General features: G+C 50.7%; 1 protein-coding gene across 5 annotated transcripts in view; it reads right to left on the bottom strand.

Moving 5' to 3' along the window:
* Nucleotides 1-6,938: 6,938 nt before the first annotated feature.
* Nucleotides 6,939-19,955, bottom strand: part of ARMH3 (armadillo like helical domain containing 3) — a 130,482-nt gene continuing 117,465 nt past the window's right edge. For 4 of the 5 annotated variants that reach the window (XM_052799663.1, XM_052799665.1, XM_052799664.1 and 1 more), the window contains 2 exons: nt 15,312-15,428; nt 6,939-9,330 (listed from right to left, as the gene is read on the bottom strand). In XM_052799663.1, the coding sequence (XP_052655623.1) occupies nt 9,238-9,330; nt 15,312-15,428 (210 nt within the window). In that variant the 3' untranslated portion in view covers nt 6,939-9,237. Of the gene's footprint in view, nt 9,331-15,311; nt 15,429-16,531; nt 16,962-19,955 lie in introns of those variants that run through there. The other variant, XM_052799666.1, reaches the window with a different exon arrangement.

Here is a 19,955-nt window from a genome sequence, read left to right as displayed (position 1 = left end):
GCTGGGCTTGTCCATCCTGCTGCTCCTCGCCCTCCCCATCCTCCTTCCTCCATCCTCTCCATCGCATCCTCAGCCACATCTTCTCAGCAGCCCTTGGAGACCAGCGGTGTCCCAGGGGGATAGCCTCAGTCAGGAGGGCTGTGTGAACGGTGCCCAGGCTCACTCGCCCCATCTCCAGCATCCTGTGAGTTCATCCCACTGCAGATGTGGTGGGCCCAGCAGAGCTGCACGGGGGAAGTTTTCACCTTCTGCCATCCCTGGTCCATTGGGAGGCAAACATGGCTATTTTTATCCCAGCTAAGTGCTCCTGTTCCTGCAGGCAAGCGAGAGATGTTTTGCCAGACTGGGGAGAGGGGGGAAAGCTGGGTGGGTTGGTGGGTACCACGGGATAGGATGGGGCAGCCCCAGGGCCAGGCTGACAGAGCCCATGCCCCCGCAGTGTAGAAAACGGGCGACGCAGCTTGCTTCCTCGCTGGCCACAGCTCCTTTCCTTAGCAGACACAAGGGCTGGGCATCCTGCCAGGATTCTCAGCCTTTGAGCCTTTCTCTGCTTGGGAAAAATGCAACATCCTCCCCTAAATGTTCCTCCGAGCACTGGGAGCCAGGGGTCTGCAGGACGCCGGGGTGGGAGCAGCCCACTGCCAGCTGCCGCTGCCTTTGTGCTGCGGGAACAGGTCTGGTCCCTGCCCACCTGCCCAGACTGAGGCAGGGGCCCTGCTATGTGCATGCTGGGTGCAGGGACACCTTGGTAGACACGTCTGGCCAGGGACAGGCATGGCGGCAAAGTCACACTGGAGTGCAGAGAGCATCCTTTGCAGCACGTCTTGCTGGGACATGCAGCAGATGCAGAAAGGCTGGCCCAGGCTGAGGAAAATCACCTAAGCGGTGTCCGAGGCTTTAATCAATGCTCTCGTGCCTTGCGCAGCCCCGCTGCCCCTGGCCATGTCCACCACAAAAGCAATCAGCAGGTCCGAGACAGGCAGGAGCCATCCGCAGGCAGGGCTGGTGGTCTGTGCTGCACTGCTGGATTAACTGTTTCCAGAGGATGGGAAGAGCTCCGGCGGCTTCCGTGAGCCCAGGTCCCAGTTACAAGGGGTAACTGGGAGGGAGGGCCATGCCCCAGCTAGCCAAGAAGTGGCACAGGCTCCACAGCAAATGGGGCACAGCTCGCCGTGAAGCCCATACCCTGATTCCCAGGGCCAGGGAAGTGTGGAAGACAGGCGGGTGGCCGGATCCAGCCTGCTGGGGTGGGCAGGGGTCCTGTGGAAGCACCCAGGTCCCCGAGCTCATCTCTGGGAGAGCAGCAGAGAGCCACAGGGGGAAGAGGGCCACGTAAACCAGCCTCACGGCTTGGCACAGCCAGCAGTGGGGTGGGATGGGGATGGAGAAGAGGGGGGCAGGTGACAAGAAGGAGGTAAGCTGGGGGCACGAGGGGTGCTGCACACTGAGGTGCACCCCGGGCTGTGTGTCTCTTGGAGGCAGGGTGTCCCCGGGACCACCCATCCACTCTCGCCGTGATGGAAATCACCCGTTCACATCAGCCTAGGCACGAGGCACGTTCCCTAAGTGGCCCATCCATCACCCTGTCAGCGGCAGCGGTGCTTCAATAAAGGACATCTGCACGGGATTAACGCTGCTCCCCAGGCAGCAGAGCTACAGCCAGGAACAGCTCTGAGCCGGGACGAGAGGGGCCAGGAGGTGTGCATGGGGCCACACTGTCCAGGGGGCTTGTCTGTCCCCAGCTCAGCATGCAGCCAGCGCAGCCTCGTCAGGAGTAACTGGGGAAGGGGACAAGTTTGGGGATGCTCGCACTGGATGCCAAGCCCCGCTGCTGGCAGAGCTGTGCCAGGCTGCCTCCAGCCTCATCCAGACCCAGGCTGGACCAAGCTGAGCCCACTCACAACCATCCCTGTTCCTCTCCGGGACACCCACCCTGCAATATGGGGCTGATCCCTTCAGCTCATCCATGCCTCCAGCTCCCCTCTGGGAACCCTTGGGCTCTGGAGGAAGCAGCCTGCTCTTTGCTGCTGCTGAGGCATGTCCCCACGCAGCCCTGCTGAAAACCCCAGGCTGGACACAAAGCCCAAGATGATCCCAAACTGCTCCCATCCACAGAAGCAAGAAGAGCCTGGAAAGGCAGCGGGAGCACTGGGGTCTGCACCCCACCGGGCTGGGGTAGACGGGTGTGGGGAGCTCTCCCCCCCCAGGCACGAGCCCTGCAAGCCCTCTGCAAACAGACTGCTGCGGCTGTTATAAGGGGACTGGGAGAGGGAAAGACGCTATTTAACACTTCATTAGACAACCACAAGGCATCGATCTGCCCTACCAGCTTGCGCGTTGTCTAATTGCATATCTCCATTCTTATTAATTCTATCGGAAATGCAGAGAGCAGGACTTGGGAGTCTGATCCTATCTTTAGGAAATTTCAAACAGAGATGTAATTGCCAAGTGCTCTAAATCATGGTGCTTTATCCACTGTTAACAGTATTTTAAAGCCATGGTCATCAATAGCAGTCCTCGGGATGTGCTCTCATCAGATGCCATTAATCTTATTTTGGCTGTAGTCGCCTGGTGTCTCTGGGCTCACATTTACACTTGGCAGTGAGGGACAGCTCTGCTCCCACAGCAGAGAGGGCTCCTGGGCAGCTCCTGGGCTGGGACATGGGATGCAGCACCCAGGGGCCGGTTCCAGGAGCAGAGGGCAGAAACGGGAGCTCCTTAATCCAGCCTCACTCCTTGCAAAAATGCCAGCAAACAGCAGCCTTAGAGATGAACAGCTCAGCACCAGGGGCTATTCCCCTCCCAGGACCCATGCAGCCCCCCAGCCTGGAGGAGGGATGCTTGTGGCTATGCAAGTGGCTGCGGGGGGGGAGCTCCAGGCAGCGCAAATGGCCTCACTCAGGAATAAACCACAATATTTAGTACATCCACAGAGGAAATGGATCTGGGTGGCATGAGACCTAGATGAGCCCCTTGGTCTCTGCAGGCCTGGGGTCCTGAGGACTGGGGGAGCAGCTACAGCAGAGCAGCAGGTCCTGGGGAGGTGATGCCCCAGCAGAGCATCACCCAGGACACAGGCAGCTGGGGCAGACAGGGGAGGACAACTCCCATCTCTGCAACCCCCTCTGCAGAGACACACGGGTAGGTGGGAGCCGCTGAGAGCTTCGGCTCGGGGGGGGGGGTGGGGGTGGTGGTGGAGGGGGGGTGGAATTTCAGCTGCTGAAAATCTCACAAAGCTAGAGGAGGAACAGATGCCTGCAAGCTGCTGGGTGAGCCTTGCAAGCAGGAATGATGCAGGAGAAAGGGAACCTCCTTTGTCAAACGCAAACCAGCAGGTGGGAGAAATCTGGATGTGCAGGAGGGAGAAAGGACTTTGCATCACACTCGGTATCCTCGAAAGCCGGTCACCTGCCTCTGCCCATGCTTCCAGCAAGGAGGGAACTCCCCGGCACGGCCCCACTGCGGGGCGGGCTGTGGGGGGCTCCGTGCCCACCCTGAATATTTCTCTGCCACTTCTGCATAACAGATGCAAAATCTGTGTGAAGAAAAGCACTTGTTTTAGAGAGGGGAGACTGGACTGGAGCATTCCTGGATTCAGGAGGTACCCCAAGTCTCAGGAGCCCTCCCAGCGTTATAAAGCATCTTGTGTTTGTGTGCTCAGTGCCTGTGGGCTCAGCTTTTATTTAAAGAGAACGAGATACTATTTCCAACCTTCACTTACACCATGCTGGATGCCACACCAGGGGCCCTTTCAAGCAGTTCAGGCCTGCTGTGAAATGGGTGTGCATCTCTGTCATGAGTGAGTCCATGCTGCGGACACGTGTCCTCCTGCTTTGCCAGGGCAGGGCCCCGTACCCGAGCTCACCTCCACGGGAGGTGATATCCACACTGCGACTGCGGTCTCAGCACACTGCTCAGTGTTGCCCATCCCATCTCATTGTTCTGGCAATGGCCACAGCAGAGGGGCCGAAACCAGGGCACGGGGGCTGGGGAGGTGCAGACCGGTGCTGCTGGCGCATCACTTGGCTGTGGGAGAGCAACTGGCTTGGAGCTGCTGAGCACGGCACAGCCACGGCTGCTACAGCCACGGGTCATTAGAGCATCCTCGCCCCTGTACGCCACTGGGAGGGCCGTGGTTGAATCGTGGAGCAGAGGGGCTCCAGCTAATTAGTCACTAATTGCTTCAGAGAGGAAAGGAGCAAAACCCAACCTGTGCATGCCTGTAGCAGTGACCTGTGGGCCCTGGGACCCAGGCAGGCTGCATGTCACCGAGAAATGGTTGAGGGTTCATCTGTCAGAGTAGAGCTGGAGAACCAGCCCAGCCCAGTGGATGTCCATCTCCCTGCAGCCTCCTCAGCACCTTCATGCCCCCACGGGACTCCCGGGAGCTCCCAGTGTCTGGCAGCAGCCTGGCAAGGCTTTGAGCTGCGCTGCAGCGAGCGGCAAGCCCGGCTCATTTAATCTATTCAATTGGATTCAATTTCCAGCCACATGATTCAATTAGCCCCGGAGGGACAGCACAGGAGAGCAGAGGCCACGGAGCATGGCCCTGTCCATGCTCCAGCAGCTGCCGAGCTGGAAGAGGGTAGCATGGCGTGGAGCCGCAGCGGCTGCTCCCACAGGGGCCAGGACCCTACGCTTGTCCCTCTGGGATGTGCTGAGATGATGGGGGCTGCAGGGGAGCCCCGTGCTGGCAAGCAGAGGCAGGGGCTCATCTGTGCACAAGCTGCTGGTCCTGAGTCATGTGTGGGCAGCTGTAGGGCAGAGGCTGGGGGCCTGTCCTGAGCATCTCCCTCTACAGTCAGTCACAACCCTGAGAGGTGACAGCCACTCTGGGTCAGATTCAAGGTCTGCAACCCTGAGCACGTGCCAAGGGTGGCCTAAAGATGCTTTAAAAAGACAACAGGAGTGAGGCAAGCATCCAGCAATGCTCCCCCAAGGGTGCTGCCTGTCCCATTAATTTGGGGTCACCCCTTGTGCCTGCCCAGTGTCCCCCTGAGCTCACCCATACTGTGCTGCAGTGGGGAGAACCAGGGCTCTGACCGGCACGAAGGACTCTCAGCAGCCCCAGGGAAGGCCAGGTCCTACAGGCCTTGCAACAGCCCTTCTCCAGCCTCCTGGCCCAGACTTTCATTCATCGTTTACCTTTCTGTCTGCCCTCCCCCTGAAAGCATCAGCAAAGGCATCAATAAATTTCCACTAGGGGAAAAGCCCATCTTATCCTGGCCCCTTTGGATGTCCGCACCTCCCAAAGCTGGGCTTTACCCCTTTCCTTTCAGGTTACTGCAACAACTCATCTGCCAGAACCCCCCCATCACTTCCACAGGGACAAACTTCCATCCAGTACTACCCTGCTCATCCCAACAAGTATCAAACAAGAAAACAGACCCCAGAAAACAGGAGGTGAGAATAAATATCCACGAGGCATCGCTGTTTCACCGAGATGGAGAGCTGCTTGCGAGTGCCAAGAGCCAGCTGTAAATCTTACCGCAGACTGCTGGCCGTGCACCAGCCCCAACATGCACGACGGCAGCTGTGACTTGGCAGGGGTAACAGCATCTCCCTCTGCCCGCCATGCACTCGGCCAGGAGCTGTGAAGAATAGCAGGTCCAGCCCAGGAGGGAAGCATGGGGAGGGAGCACATGGGTTGATCCCCTGTGCAAGTGCCGGCTAGGAGATAGCTCTCCCCAGGACAGCAAGCTTCTCCTCCCAATACCCACCATGCAACAGCCTGGCAGGACCCCAGAGAAGGGGAACAGTGTCCAATTCTTCAGGCAGGGAGAGAAAAGTATCCCAGCGGGCACCAGGACATACTCACGTGGATGGCAGCTCAATCCTACAGTTATGGCCATGTGGATGGGATCACAGCAGGTAACAGCCATGACAAAGAAGAGGACAAAGAGGCTTACAAACCAAACAGAGCAGGTGGGTGAAGCTGCACCCTACTCTCTGGCCACTGTACATGAGACTCGGGGGTCTGGTATTACCTGCTCCCAGCACCCCCAAGGAGCAGCCAAACCATCATATGGAGCTGACACCCTCCACCAGCCTCCCATCAGTACCCTGTGCCAAGGCATCGTGTCTCCTCTGACAACCCACAGCCCAGGCAGGGGACACTCAGCTCCTGAGGAGCTGCACCTCTCTTGAGTCTGCATGAAAAATGGGTCCTGTAAGAGCTAGGGAAGAAGAGACGATACCAAAAATCACAGTGGCACTTACAAATCAATTTTTAATAACTCCCTCCAAAGTTTAGCTCAAACTCAATTCTTCTCCTCTAGAATTTGGTCATTAGTTTGTAAAATATTTGTCTCCCTGCAGTGGCTGCCTAATTTAAAGTCAGCAATCTGATTTCTCCCCACACTCCCCAAGTCTCAAAAACAGCTCTTCCAATAATAGACCGGGTTATGAATTAGATATAATAAAATACACTCAGCTGCTCAGATCAGATACAGGAATGTTTGGGGCCATCAGCCATGTCCTGAGGTTGAATGTTGGAGTCAAATGACTTTCTGCTCAGTTCAAGCTGGCCTCAAAACACAGGTAGTAGTAGGGTGTTTACCAAAACAGGCAAATCTGCAGCAGCATCTGTGAGCAGGAGTTTGCTGACACCAGCAGCAAAGAGAGCATCATACCGTGCACAGGTAGATCTCTACATCCCTCGCTCACAGGCTCTCAGCCGTGCTCGTGTTTTTCTTACTGGCAGCCCCAGGGGCACGTAAGAGGCGGAGGGCTGCTGACTACTGGCTCATACCTGCAGCCTGGACCAAGGAGGTGGCATTGCTGAGTGGCACCACAGCCTCCCTCGCAACAGGCAGGAAGAGCCCAAGGGCAAGCGACTACCCTGCTGCAGCTAGCATGCCACCAAACGGTGATGGGGCCACCCCCATAACAACCCCACTCTCCCCTCTGTGAAGGACAAACACTGCATGCTCTGGACAGGCAGGGCTCTGCTATTTATTGAGCTCTAGGTTTGTATGTACATCCATTTACAGTGCTTGGTTCGGTGACAGCGTGACAAGAGGACGTGTGTCTCAGTCTTCCCCAGCTCAGTCTTGGGTGACAGCTGACTTCAGGAGCTGCTCCCAGTCACAGCCTGGGCTTCTCAGTTCACCCCAGCAAGGGAGCGCCGTGGGGGAGACGAGACCTTTGATAGCTGAGCCCAGATCGAAAAGCTGAAAATCCCACAGGTTGCGCAGGCAAAGGCAGACTCACCCCCAACTCTCTCACCTATCTGTCTAGTCTCAGCCTAAGCGGCATCAGAGAAAAGGAGGCATGTGGACAGCCGGGTGACTCAATGCTCCGACAGCAGCGATGCTGGGGCTGCACCTCAAGGAAGCAACTCAAGCCCCCTTTAGAAGAAACTCCCCCCTCAGAGGAGAGAGCGTCTAGCAAGAGCTCCCCACACATACAGACAACGGTGCTGTGCGATGCATTTTTACTTATATGCCACTGGAGAAGCTGCCTCCTTCTACATGTCCTGGCCTGTTCTCAAGCAGAGTGATTCTATGGAGACTGCTTGCTCTCCCAAGCACCATCCCTCTGACATGTATACATTTCCACACACTTGCATGGCAGGAAAGCAAATAAGTGCCTGGCTTAGCTGATAAAAGCCAGACAATTCCCTGCTGAGGCAAGTATCTTCTGTTGGGAGAAGCCGGTGCTCCCACGGAAAACATACAGTCTTCATCGGTCGCTGTGCCCAGTGGGTGGCCAAGGACACAGCTTTCAGTTTCCCATGCTCATAGCAGGTAAAGATGAAACATTAACACAATTAACACACGTTAGCATGAATAAGCCTTGCCTAAAAATGGTAGTAAATGAGCATGACACTCACATCACTCACACCAACCTACAAGGCTAAGAGCAGGACTAGGCACTTTTTTTAAAAAACTGTTTTCTAGGGAAAAAAAAAAAGTGGATCTGGGATGTAAATAACTTCTCTGCTTCAGTCCACCAAGTCAGGCCAGATCCTAACGTCACTGCTGGGAGCTGAAAACGCACAAGCAGGGAACGGGTGTTTATACTGCGTATTCCGGAGTTGGCAGCCTGACGCAGCACTCGGAACAGGCTCCGACGGACCTGGGCACCTCTGAAACACTGGATCTGGAGCAGAAAGGTCTGCCTGTGCCCCAGAGCATCATCCCAGAACTCTTCCTTAGGAAGTTCTCAGCAGATTGTTGCTGCAAGTTGCTTGGTGAAGACGGGAGGGCAAGTGAGAAAGTGAAGTAACTAGCTCTCCAGCTGCATTTTAATTGCGTGCTACACAAGGGAAAAACCAGGGACGACTTAGTTCATGAAGGTCACCAGGCACTTGCAAACATGCAAGGCAGACGTTCCTGTGAGGAAGAGGAGGATTGTCGCAATGCAGTCTCTGAATGGGCAATAAGGGCAGTGGGGAGAGGGAGTCAGCCTGTCCTCTGCCCCATGAAAATGGAATATCTAAAAATGTCCCTCAACCTTAGAAACAGCAGAGATGAGCTGGACTACTGGAAGCAACAGTGACCCCAAGCAGAGCTGGTCTCCAGTTACAAAGTGCTCTGTTTGATGACCCATATTCTTGCATACTGACTCAGACTGGACCCTGTACGCCAGCAGCCTTGGAGGCAAAATTTCTCCTTCTCCAGTAATCTGATGGCTTGATTCAAGTCACACCTTCTGACATCAGGAGCCAGCAGTGAGCAGGGCCTGCTCCTTGGTGAAACTGTTTCATACTCCAAAGCCATTCCTAATGGGATGGCAGTGGATTTGACCTACATTGCGGGAGGGCAGGTTGATCCAGACTGATGGAAAAGAACAGCTCTCAGCTGGGATCAGAGAGCTTTCCCCGTAGAGCGGGCGAGCAATCTCAACCCAGAATTGTCTCACACAGCTGGACTGGTTTTATTATTTTGGTTGTGAGCTCTCCCCAGCTCTGCTACAAAGGTTTCCAGTGCATCTTCCCTGAGGCTGTGGAGGGAATCTCCCATTGCTACGTCACAGGAACGGCTGCTCACCCCCATGGCACCTTACAAAATTGCTTCCTCCTCTTCCTCAACATGCCAATCACCTTTCCTCAGCCCCAGTCCTGTTGAAACACACGCCTTTGGGATCAAACACACAGCAGCAAGGTTCTCCCCTAAAAGAAATGCAGTCCCTTCTGCAGGCGGAAGGCAAGGGGCGACCAGCTGCAGATCTGTAGTGTCCCTGCCCAGACAGGCTCGTCTCTGGTCAGCCCTGCACAGTGGCAGTGTCCCCGCCTCAAGAGATTGTAGAGAATTCCTTCAGCAGCAGTTCCTGGCTCAGCGTGTTGAAAGCAAGGTTCTTCCTCACATTGATGCTGATAGACCGAACCTGACAGAGACAAAACAAGATGTTTTAGCCAAGGGACTCTTCCTGGCTCCCCGTAAGCGTGGCAGCTTTGACACAGCTGACCTCCAGGTTCAGCATGAAACCATTTTGCATGCTGTTATAGCCCCAGACAACTTGCTGAAACCAGCTCCGAGACTCCAGCTTAGCAAGAAATCTCTGAAGATTAGCTGCTTCCTGGAATAACAGGAATGTCTATAGTGACATCCCAGCAAGGAGAGTAAATTCCACATGAGACAGGGATGGGAGAGGATGCTCTGTTTGGATGCACGACCTATGATGTGTTTCCTGTTCTGGGGCAGTGATGTGAAAAGTGAGCTCTTCCAGGTTGCAGCTGGAAGAGCATTTTTTCTACCAGTGCCTCCTGGAGTGCCAGCCAGCATTCTCCTGGATTAATGCAGTGCCATGGCCTCTGTCCTGCTCCAGAACCTGCAGAGCCAAAGACATAGAGTCAAGGAAAGCACAGAGGCCATGCTACTGTGCTGTAAACACAAATTATCACCCAAGCTGGCAGAAAACCATGGGTTCAGAGCCAGCTGTGTGTATTCTGTGCTGAGTGCCTTACACTTGAAGCTGGCTCACTAGCTGTCTCTTCTTCAGAGACACCTTTATCCTTTAATGATGCCCAGACTTCTGGTCACCCGCAGAGTTTGTGAAGAAGAGCTGGGCAGCCCTGTTGCACAGCAGCTTCCCTTCCCCCTTCATGCCTGCAGACTCGTTGGCCGAACACACAGGCCCCAGACTGGGCTCAGTCTCAGCTGCACTCGGCAACGAGAAAACAAAGTCAAACATCATCTGTGTCAGCGACTGTGCAGCAGTGACAGAAAGCAAAACTGACACAAGCTCATCCAAACAACAGGATTACAGTTCCCAGAGACTTGGAGCCTGTGATAATAAGGTTGTTGCTGACCTGGTTAGTGTTTTGTGCTTTTTAAAAGCACTGGGGGATGAATTATATAGAAGCAGAACAAGGAATCTGACACTGGGGGCTGGAACAGCAAGTTAGCAGTGTTTATACTGCTGAGGGTCCCCCTTGCTGTCCTGGTGAGGACAAAAAGAGGGGAAAGGCAGAAAGCTCCCAAAAAGGCAGAATGTGTAAGAGTGGGAAGCAAATCAAAACACGGAAGGTTAACAGGGAAAGCTGTGAAATGAACCCCAGTGAGCCCCTTGCACAGACCCTAACAACCTGAGCAAGCTAGCAAAGATGTCTATGCTTAAAGACAGAATATTTACGTTTTATGGCGTCTGCAGAAACCACAAACTCTCCTTCATCAGGATGCTTGGCAGAGACTCCATGCATCTTTGCTCCCTTGGAGCACCCCCTGACCTCTCTTCTCTGGGTGTCTTTTGACCTACTCCATACTGAAATAGTTTGGGATTATGTCTTGTAAGATAACCACAGGTTATAGCCTATGTTAAACACCACTGCAAGTGGTCTCCAGAACACTGGTTTGCACTGGGCTGTCTCCCAGCCAGGAGACAGGATCCTCACTGACAGGTTTTGGTCCCAGTCCTACCAAGTGCTCCCCACCTCAGCGATCCAGTCAGTTCTGACAAGAGGGGAACAACAAGGCTAAACAGATGCGGGGAGTCCTCTGCCCTGGGGAACGTGACTGCCTGCAGAAAAGGGGCAGATGCTACATGTAGCATAAGCCAGCATCCTTATTCTGACTAGAAGCATTTCTATGGGTTCCAGCAACAGAAAGAACAAGCAGAAATGAGCTCCTGGCCTCAGGAACTGCTGCCAGGGGCCAGGCACCTGCAGTAGAAGATGCCCAACTTGTATACACATCAAGGTCTCCAAGGAGGATGTGGCGGCATTCTCTACAAGCCCAGAAAGGGAGGCTGGAGTGGCACATGATGAGAACACAGGGCTTAGCAGAAATTGTAGCTATGGGGTAGAGCACAAGAAATTAAGCCTGTTTAATTTGCAAAGAGAAGGTTTAGGAGGATAGAGCAAACACTCTCCAATATGTAAAATGAGGTCAGAAAGAGAACAGTGAGTAATATTTCTCTGGCTCCCCAGGGATGGGGCATGAAATACTCAATTTAAGACAAAGAAGATTTACATTGGAAAAGAGGAAATACTTTCAAACCTATGGGTTGTGAAGCAGTGGAGTAGATCACCTGGGGCCAGCATGGAGCTCTTTTCACTTAAAGACAGCTTCAGGTTTCAAGAGGAGCTTAGACACAAACTTTGGTCAAGAGCAGTCTAGATGGACTTAGATCTGCTTTAACACAAGTTGGGGAGGGGGGTGGGCATAATAACAACACACAAGATGACTCTGACATTTCTACAAATCTCTGCCCAGCATTTCTTCTGCTTTGAGAAAGCAGGCAGCTCTGAGCCAACCAGCTTAAAAGGTAAGAATAGCTCAAATTAAAGTTAAATAAAGTTATCTCCAGCACCAGGGCTCAGCACAGGGAGTCAGAGCTCATCTCCCTTTTGGGGTTGGAAGACCAGACGGTGACACAAGGAGGTGTCAGCCTGTAACAAGGATAAACTTCAGAAGCTTCCTGCAGTCTGGCTGAGCTGTTCCATTCACAAGGCTACATCCCAGGACTACTCCCAGCTCACAGTGCAGCGGGCAGCCAGGCCTGGCTGCCAGCCTGGAAGCTACCAGAGTTCTACAGTGTTCTTATACAAGGGGCCAAAATGAGTCTCGGAAAGTAAGCTCAGAGCTTTAACATTCATTCTGCAAGAAAGTAAAAGCAGAGCATGTGTCCTCTCTTGCTTCTGTATGGAGCATGCTGGAGCACACTAGGGCCAGAAGAGCTTTTAAAATTGTTTTCTCCTATTAGCAGCTTGGATCATGTTTAAACCACAGACTTTGAAGAAATGGAAAATGCATGAAATGCTGACATCACCTGGAGAACAATGAGCAAATGAAAGAATGGATGAAGCAGTGGCACTAACCATGTGAGGAAAACATTAATCAGTTCTAGTTTTGCGTCATTATAGCTGGATGTGTGCAACACTGTACAGACATTCCCATTTCGCAGCAAGTCCCATCAATTAAACTTGTTTCCAATCAACAAGAAGCTCTTAAGAAATTTGTACAATGGGAGGAAGGTTTACACTGACTACTACATCTAATTAAAAGTCAAATTAGTGTAATTTCCCCTGCAGAAATCAATCTCTAATCAGACTATTTTGAGACTCTGCTGAAACCTATCCAACTGCAAAGACAGTGAATGTTTTGGAAAGATGCTGAATCTCTTTCCACACATTCCTCCAGCTGCAATGTAAGGGTCCAAAAGCTCACATCCAAACCATTCATTCTATCAAAGCAGCACAGACCTCAAATGACATCCCTGAGGGTTCAAAGGAAAAGAAATAAAAAGTGTTAGAAAACTTCCTAACTTCCTTCCTTTAGCCCCTCAAAGGCAGCACAACAGGCCGGAAAGCCCAATTGATAAAACACTCTGCACATCACCTTCCACCACAATGTGGCTGCAGTATTGCAGGCCTTTGAAAGCTTCTTTGAAAAGGGAATGGGAGAAGAAAGCAGATTTTTCTTTGGGATTAGCAAGAAAGAGCAGCACTGAGGCAAAGCCAGAGAAGCGAAGCAGTGCATTAGCAAAACACGTCAAAGGAGTGAGAACAAGATTTCTAAGCATAAAGGAGCCAAGAGAATGGCTTGGGGAAGTTTCTGCTCACCCACTTAATGGCAGCACAGAGAGATGAAAAGGCAGCCTAAAAGGAAAATGGTTCCTGCATGTCATTCCCCACCAAGAAGGATCTGCTTTAATGCAATCACACAGATAGAGATAAGAAAACCAGGCAGAATCTGGAAAGAATTATTTGCAAAAAGATCCTGTTCAGGAAGACCTGTTGGGACCAGCATGAGTTTGGAAACCATAGTGGAAACCTGTGGTTCACCACCAGCCCTGCTCCTTTGGCAGAGCCCACAAAGAAAATTGCAGCAACTTCACTCTGGCCCCACCATGAAAACCTGCAAACCTCAGCGGTTAAACACAATGCATTGGGTAGGGGGATATTATCCAACATCAGACCAGCAACGGAAGCCGAAGTAAAGACTCAGAAGCCTCACAAAAAGCAAGCCAAGTACCTGGTTTGAAAAGGATACGGGGAGGACAGGGCAGACTAGGACCTTGTTGATGAGTTGTTCAAACAATTAATAAAGCCATCAGTTACTGTGCACCTAGAGGTAAAAACAGTGTGGAGGACAGGAGGCCAGCTGAGTTTGCTGAAGACAAATCATAACATATCAGGTTGATTTCCCGCTGTGTTGAGGGAATGGCTTAATGGAATGCAGGGGATTTTCTGTAGCTGTGAGTAAAGAACATTTAATAGGGTCCCAATTCTCAGGGCATCTAGAGAAATGTGGATTAAACAGATTCACAACTGGGTCAAATCAGCACATTTAGACAGTAATTATTCAGGCTTTCATATGCTCTTGAGGAGAGGGTCCCAGGGGTACCTGGACAGGCAATTTTCAGAAGGGAGTTGAGGAGGGACTGGTTATGCTAAACAGATTCTTAAGTGATACAAAATTGGGATTTGGGAAAAAAAAAGTCAGGCTAGGAAGAAAATAATTTTAGCTGAAGTGTTTGTAGCTGTGATGATCTTATGACTGAGAATGTCATTTTAATCAATCGGCATGATCAGCCTGATCTTCTGCCAGGCCATGTGGAAAGCGGGGCATGCAGGAAGCAGAGCAGTCATGTGGCCAAAAGGCTGGGGAAGGAGATGCTGGCTGAAGTGGGCAGGAGCCCTTGGGACAGAAGAGATGACAACAGAAACATGAAGGCATCTTATTTCCAGGGTACAGTAACAGGAGAAGCCAGTGTCACAGGAAGACTATGGCCAAATGTCTTTGCATGTATTCCAGATGTGGTATCAAACAGCAGGCCGGAGAAACAAAAATAGGCACAAAAGAACACAGAAAAATGGCATGAAAGTGATTGCAAGCGTTTTTGCCCATATACTACCCAATAGCAGTGCTGGAATGACCCAAAAAACATTAAAAAGCTTCTGTAGAAGGAAGCAAAACCAATTCAGGCATGCTTGCTCTGGAGCACAGTAGACAGAGGGAGGTATAACATTCCCGAACTCATGCAGACTCGTGACAGAGTGGGCAGGCATCAATTACTCATCAATCACCAAGGACAGAGCTGGGAGAGAGAATCAGCTCTCAAACTGGTGGAGAAGGCTGCCAGAGTTAGAGATCTCTCCCTTTGCTGAAGCTGTAATGATGCAAAAGTGAGGAAAAACAGGCTCCCCTCAGATACCAGCCACTACAAAAACATTGCCTCCCTCGTGATGTGGCTGTCGGACAAGAAAATGTTGCATCAGGGCTCTCTGGAGCAGGGTGAGCAAGCTGGCTTGCTGAAGAATATCACTACCAACCCAAATTATTTGGACTCAGTTTTGTCTTTGCTATATTATTTTTGTGAGGCTTCCTACCATTAGTCTTCTCCTCTGGCAGGAGGAGACATTTCTAGGGAATGCCTTTGCTTTCTTTGCTTGGGAAGCCTATTTTGTGAGTGATTGAGGAAAGCAATGAGCAGGCACATGTTTCACCAGCATCCCATATTCTGCTCAGTCCCATACTTTGTGGTCCCCTTAACAGCAAAAAGGCAAAGTTGCCCTGCATGATAAACCCAAAGTGGGAGGAGTCAGCTTCTCCACCATGCAAATTTACCGCCACAAAGCACAGTGGATCCCTATGGCTGAAGGGACAGAGACTGACTAACTGGTTGCTGGCCTGAGCAGTCTGGTGGTTCCTCCCCAGCCATGAATCGCAGGGCAGGGAGCTCCAGGGAGCTTTCAGATCTGTTGAGACATGCAGTGTCCATTCAGATCCTATTCCTGCCCTGCCTTAGAAGGCAGCCCAATGGAATAACAGGGCTGCTCAGCTATACCCCAAATGCCACTGCCCAGGCCACAAGCAAAGGCTTTGCAAAAGGGTTGTTGATTCTGCAGAATCAAGGCATCCTACCAGCTCTTTGAAGAAGGCAGCCTCTTTATGCTGCTCCGAGTAGCGCTCATACTGGTCCAGTCCGTCCTGCAGTTTCAGGGTCAGCGTGTCGTAGTTGGACCGTACCACTTCCAAAACCTGCCAGAGACAGTCAAATACAGCAGAGGAGTCAGCAACCACAGACACCTCAGCATAGGAGGAGCAAGACTGAGATAGATCACAGCTCTGGCACCTGGTTTTGCAATATACATGGCTTTAACAGCCAATATTTGGCTCATGACTAACAACACGGAGGTGGGCACTAAAGTCTTCCTAATGCCAGTAAGAAACAGCCCTCAAATTTACAGAATTTCTCCATTCATGAGAACAGTGGATGAGCCTATATCTATGACAGCAGCAGTTTTCCAAATACTATTATGTCACCAGGAGAAGTAGACATGATCTTATCAAATTAAGCAGCTAATTACCATGTGTACACCCAAATGTAACACAGTAGGCACTATGCAAACACAGGTTTGCCTGACCCCATGGTCCTTCCAATGCTAGTTTTGCCAGCACACCTCCCTCCTGGCTTGCCAATCACCATTCACAATCTGCTAAACTGCCAGCTTCTACAGCTGCTCAGGTCAGCTTCCATACAGAGCACTGCACTTCTCTCCTGATAGGAACAAGCTTCTGACAGGCACTAAGGGAAGACCGACTGTGGTACGGACTCTGGTTTTGGAAACAGATGGAGACACGAATCCAGGTCTTCCTGCCCAGGAGATATTTTATTATCTGCCTTCACTGCAATCAAAGCACTCCAGCTTATATTACTGTCTTACTCTGCTCCCAGCACTGGGCTATACTTCCAAATTCATAGTTACATATCTCTGTCCTATTGAACTATTCATTTTCCTAACTAGGGAACACCAAGAGTGACTCCCACAATGCTTTTTAGCTTCAAAGCATTGCATGGACAAACACATTCCTCAAAGCATTTGTGAGATGGTAAGTAATCTTCCTACCAGGAACCATATAGCTCAGCACTCCTGGGCAAAACATATGCTTGAAACAATTCTCTTAAACACATGAACTTCTTTCTTAGGCTGTTACCATTTGATCTGAGAGCTAAACAGAGTGCCAACACCTGAGGTTTGCATTACAGCAGCCTCTGCTCATGAAAAGCCTCAGCCAGGAGGACTACATAGTATAAAGTGCAAAGGAAAAGGACTCTGCCTCAAGGCATCACAACTCAGATAAGATCCTAAGAAAAGCATTGCAGAGGATTTCAGACTACAGTGACCAGAACAATAAGGAACCCTTCTACTTCTCCTCTTGTCCTCCCAATAATGTAAACACTACCCTCAACTGCCCTTTTAGGCAGCTGGCAGCTCCTGCCCTTTACAGGACTGAATCGTGTCCTTATATCCTTTACTCTAGGAAACCTAGACTTGCTTAGGGTTCCTTCAAAAGCTTGTTTCCTCCAAGCTTTGCATGTGACAGTGGTACGCAGAGACACTCATGCAAATGCTTAGAAACAGGCTAGGGCCTGAGGTACCAGAAGCCACAGGGCATCATCCAAATGAGGACTGGGGGCAAAAAAGGGTCCCAGAAGTGGTTCCCAGGTGAGACGGTCACACAGCAGAGTCTCTTTGCAGCTCAGCTGTCTTCCAGCATTGCAGAGGCAAGCTAGGGGTAGGAATCAGCATTTTGCAATGTTATTTAAGAACAGCCTGTCAGCATCCTGCTGCTGCAAGAGCACGCAGCCTACTCTCCAGGACTCATTTCCTAATGCCTTTGTCAGCTCCACTGGCAGAGGAAGAACCCCTGCAATGACAGCCATCTCCAAATTCAGTCTGGCCTTCTTATTCCTGTGTACAGAAGCTGCAAGAAGTATCACAGAGCCAAGAGCAACGATGAAAGAAAGCCACCTGGGTACAGGAATAATTTACTCTGGGATGCAACTATCCACTAGGGATGGAGAGTAATAGCATAATGCACCTTCTTCTGAGCAATACAGAATCTAACAGCTTGCATGAATCAGAGGGCTATCCTCCTGTCAATCTGAGGAAGCCAAGTTGACCAAGATTAATACGCTGCAGGGGAGAAACCTTGTTTGAAAGGTGAGGAGTAGAACCGGCTTCTCCAGCAGTAACTCAGAGTGGAGGCATTTTATCCAGGGCTACCCCACTCCCCAGGAACCTTCCCTTGGGCTCCTCTTCAGTCCCCTGTGCCCCCATACACAGTCATGCATAGTGCCATATAGGTGTGCCCAGACAATGGATGTACACGCTTCTCCATGAAGAATCAGGATTCCTCCTTGCTAGCTCTGAGTAGAGAGATACTCAACAGAGGCATACTCAAACCACGCTGCGGAATAGTAAACTCCGAGGGCAGCAGCGAGCTCTGTAAGCAGTATCCTTTAAATTGGCCCTCCTGTGCCACCTTTGAAAGGCAGCTAAAACTCAGTTTGATACTCTAGGAGGAGGACAGGGAAGGAACAAGAGGCCCCAAAGTCTCTACTGTGTTACCCACTACTTACCATAATCTCTGCAGTGAACTTGAGATCAGCTTATCCCTTTAGCTATATATTTTCATTGGCTTCCACTCCTTATCTCCTTTAATTATGAAATAGAACTTAAAAAGAAAGGGTAAGTTAAAAATAAACAGCTTCTCACTGCCTGATAATTCCCTTTCTTGCTGCTGCTGAGAAAAAAATGCTACGTGGGATCTGGGATAAACCCACTCACAGATCGTTTCACTTCATACCCTATAATGGATAGGAACTGTTACTGAGATTAGGACCTGCCACCCTTGAGACAATTTCATCTGCTCTTTAAGATGCAGCTGCTAGACAGAGGAGAGGTTAAAGAGCAGCAGAAGGTATTAAGAGCATCTAACATGAAGGTTTGAAAGGCATCAGCTTTCTATACAGATGACAAAAACTCACATCCTCTGTGTAATGGAAGATTGTATGTTAGCAACCTTCACCCTTCTTACACACTGCTTTGACTTTTGCTCAGAAAAACTACTGCAGGAAGAACACCCTTTCGCATTAAACACCTGAGATCTTTATCTGCACCTTTCTGCCAGATACAAAAGAACTAGAGGAATTTAATTTTAAGATTAAAACATTTCTCCTTCAAGGTCTTGTCTGACCTGGTCTTCCTAGAAGTCTCTATGGAAGACTAGAAAACATAAATTCCAAGACAGTGAAGTATGAATAACTTAAAAAGGAAGGGACTTTTAGCCAGACTCTTCCACACGGACTTTAAATAGATATTCGGGTTTTTTAAATTTCACAGGCAGCTGGAAGAACACCACTTCTAGTGTCAGGCAAAGAAAGAAGAAAATGGACTGTAGATGATTTCCAAGGAGCTTCTCAGCAAGCAAGAGGGAAGATAAGATGTGACACTCCTCAGTTTGCAAGGATAAACATGCAGGGCAAACCTCTTTAAAAAAATGCTTTACTGGATCTTTACAGTGGAAAAATATTAAGTGAAGAGGAGTCACAACCTAAATCTCTTTTTGTAGGTTACCTTAGGGGGATCAGAGTCTTAAAAAAGCAGTATGACAGAAGTGAGCAACTCAGACATGGTCAATACAAGAAAAGTAAAGGCTGCTGAATTCCTTTCCTGCAGTTACCTGTATCAGCCCTAGAGGCTACATTTGCTCATTTACTCCACTGCAACAACCCAGAAGTCAGTGGAGCTGCACCACTGTAATTTAAAGATAATTTGCCATCAGATTAACCCCCTGCCCCACCACTCACTCACTGACTGCTTTCCAGAAGTTCCAGAGAAACATTAGCGATTCAGGTCCCTGCGTACATGTCCCCAAACCAACTTTTCAGGAGCTGCTCTGAACAGCAAGTGCTTTCTGTGGCACTCAGGTTTCAGCTTGCTCCTGCAGCTACAACTGCCCATGGCCCATAACTCTCCTTCCCCAGTAACGACAACCTGTGAGTAGAGGCACCCCTCCGGGTAACATAGCAGGGGGGCTGGCTTACAACGGAGGGGCTCAGCTCCCCGCAGCATCCCATCCGTGCCACACCATGCTGTGCCAAAGCACCCAGAGGCACAAGATTATTTCAGACTTTTTGGCTCCTTACTTTGCTGCATCCACCAGCTTACCGCTTCCTTGCAAACTGGATGGACAACCTCCGAAGGGTCAGTGGACTCTTGTGGACATGAGCTCTGAAACCAGTTCCCCCAGAATAGACCATGCTTTGCTGTACCACTATCTACACACAGGCTCCTTCCTTACTGCACCAGAGCTGTTCTCTCTGATCCTCAACAAGAGCTGACTTGCTGCACTCACCCAGGAGAGACCAGACCTTCTGGAAGAGCCTGTCCCAGGGAAACAAGGGGATTGCATACAGCAGTCTCCAATCCCCATCCTGTCCAGGAGAACATAGCACTGTTAGCAGCAAAGCCAGAGAGGGAGCTGTACCGGCAATGAAATCTAAGGGTCAACACGCAGAATGAAGGCCCACCTATCTGGCAGACACAGTACGCTTCACTGCTTAGTAACTTTTTAACCCGCAGAATCCTTCATCATCTACAACTGCAGTCTCTGCCTTACTAAAACATAAAATTAGAGAGCACCACCAATTCACGCCACCCAGCAAAGGACCTGGTAGTGGGTAGGTTCTGGGAAGCACACAGGGTAATGACAGAAGAA

Source organism: Harpia harpyja, chromosome 10 (genome assembly GCF_026419915.1).
Source record: "Harpia harpyja isolate bHarHar1 chromosome 10, bHarHar1 primary haplotype, whole genome shotgun sequence".
Lineage (NCBI taxonomy): Eukaryota > Metazoa > Chordata > Aves > Accipitriformes > Accipitridae > Harpia > Harpia harpyja.
This window is presented reverse-complemented; position numbering and strand designations above follow the sequence as displayed.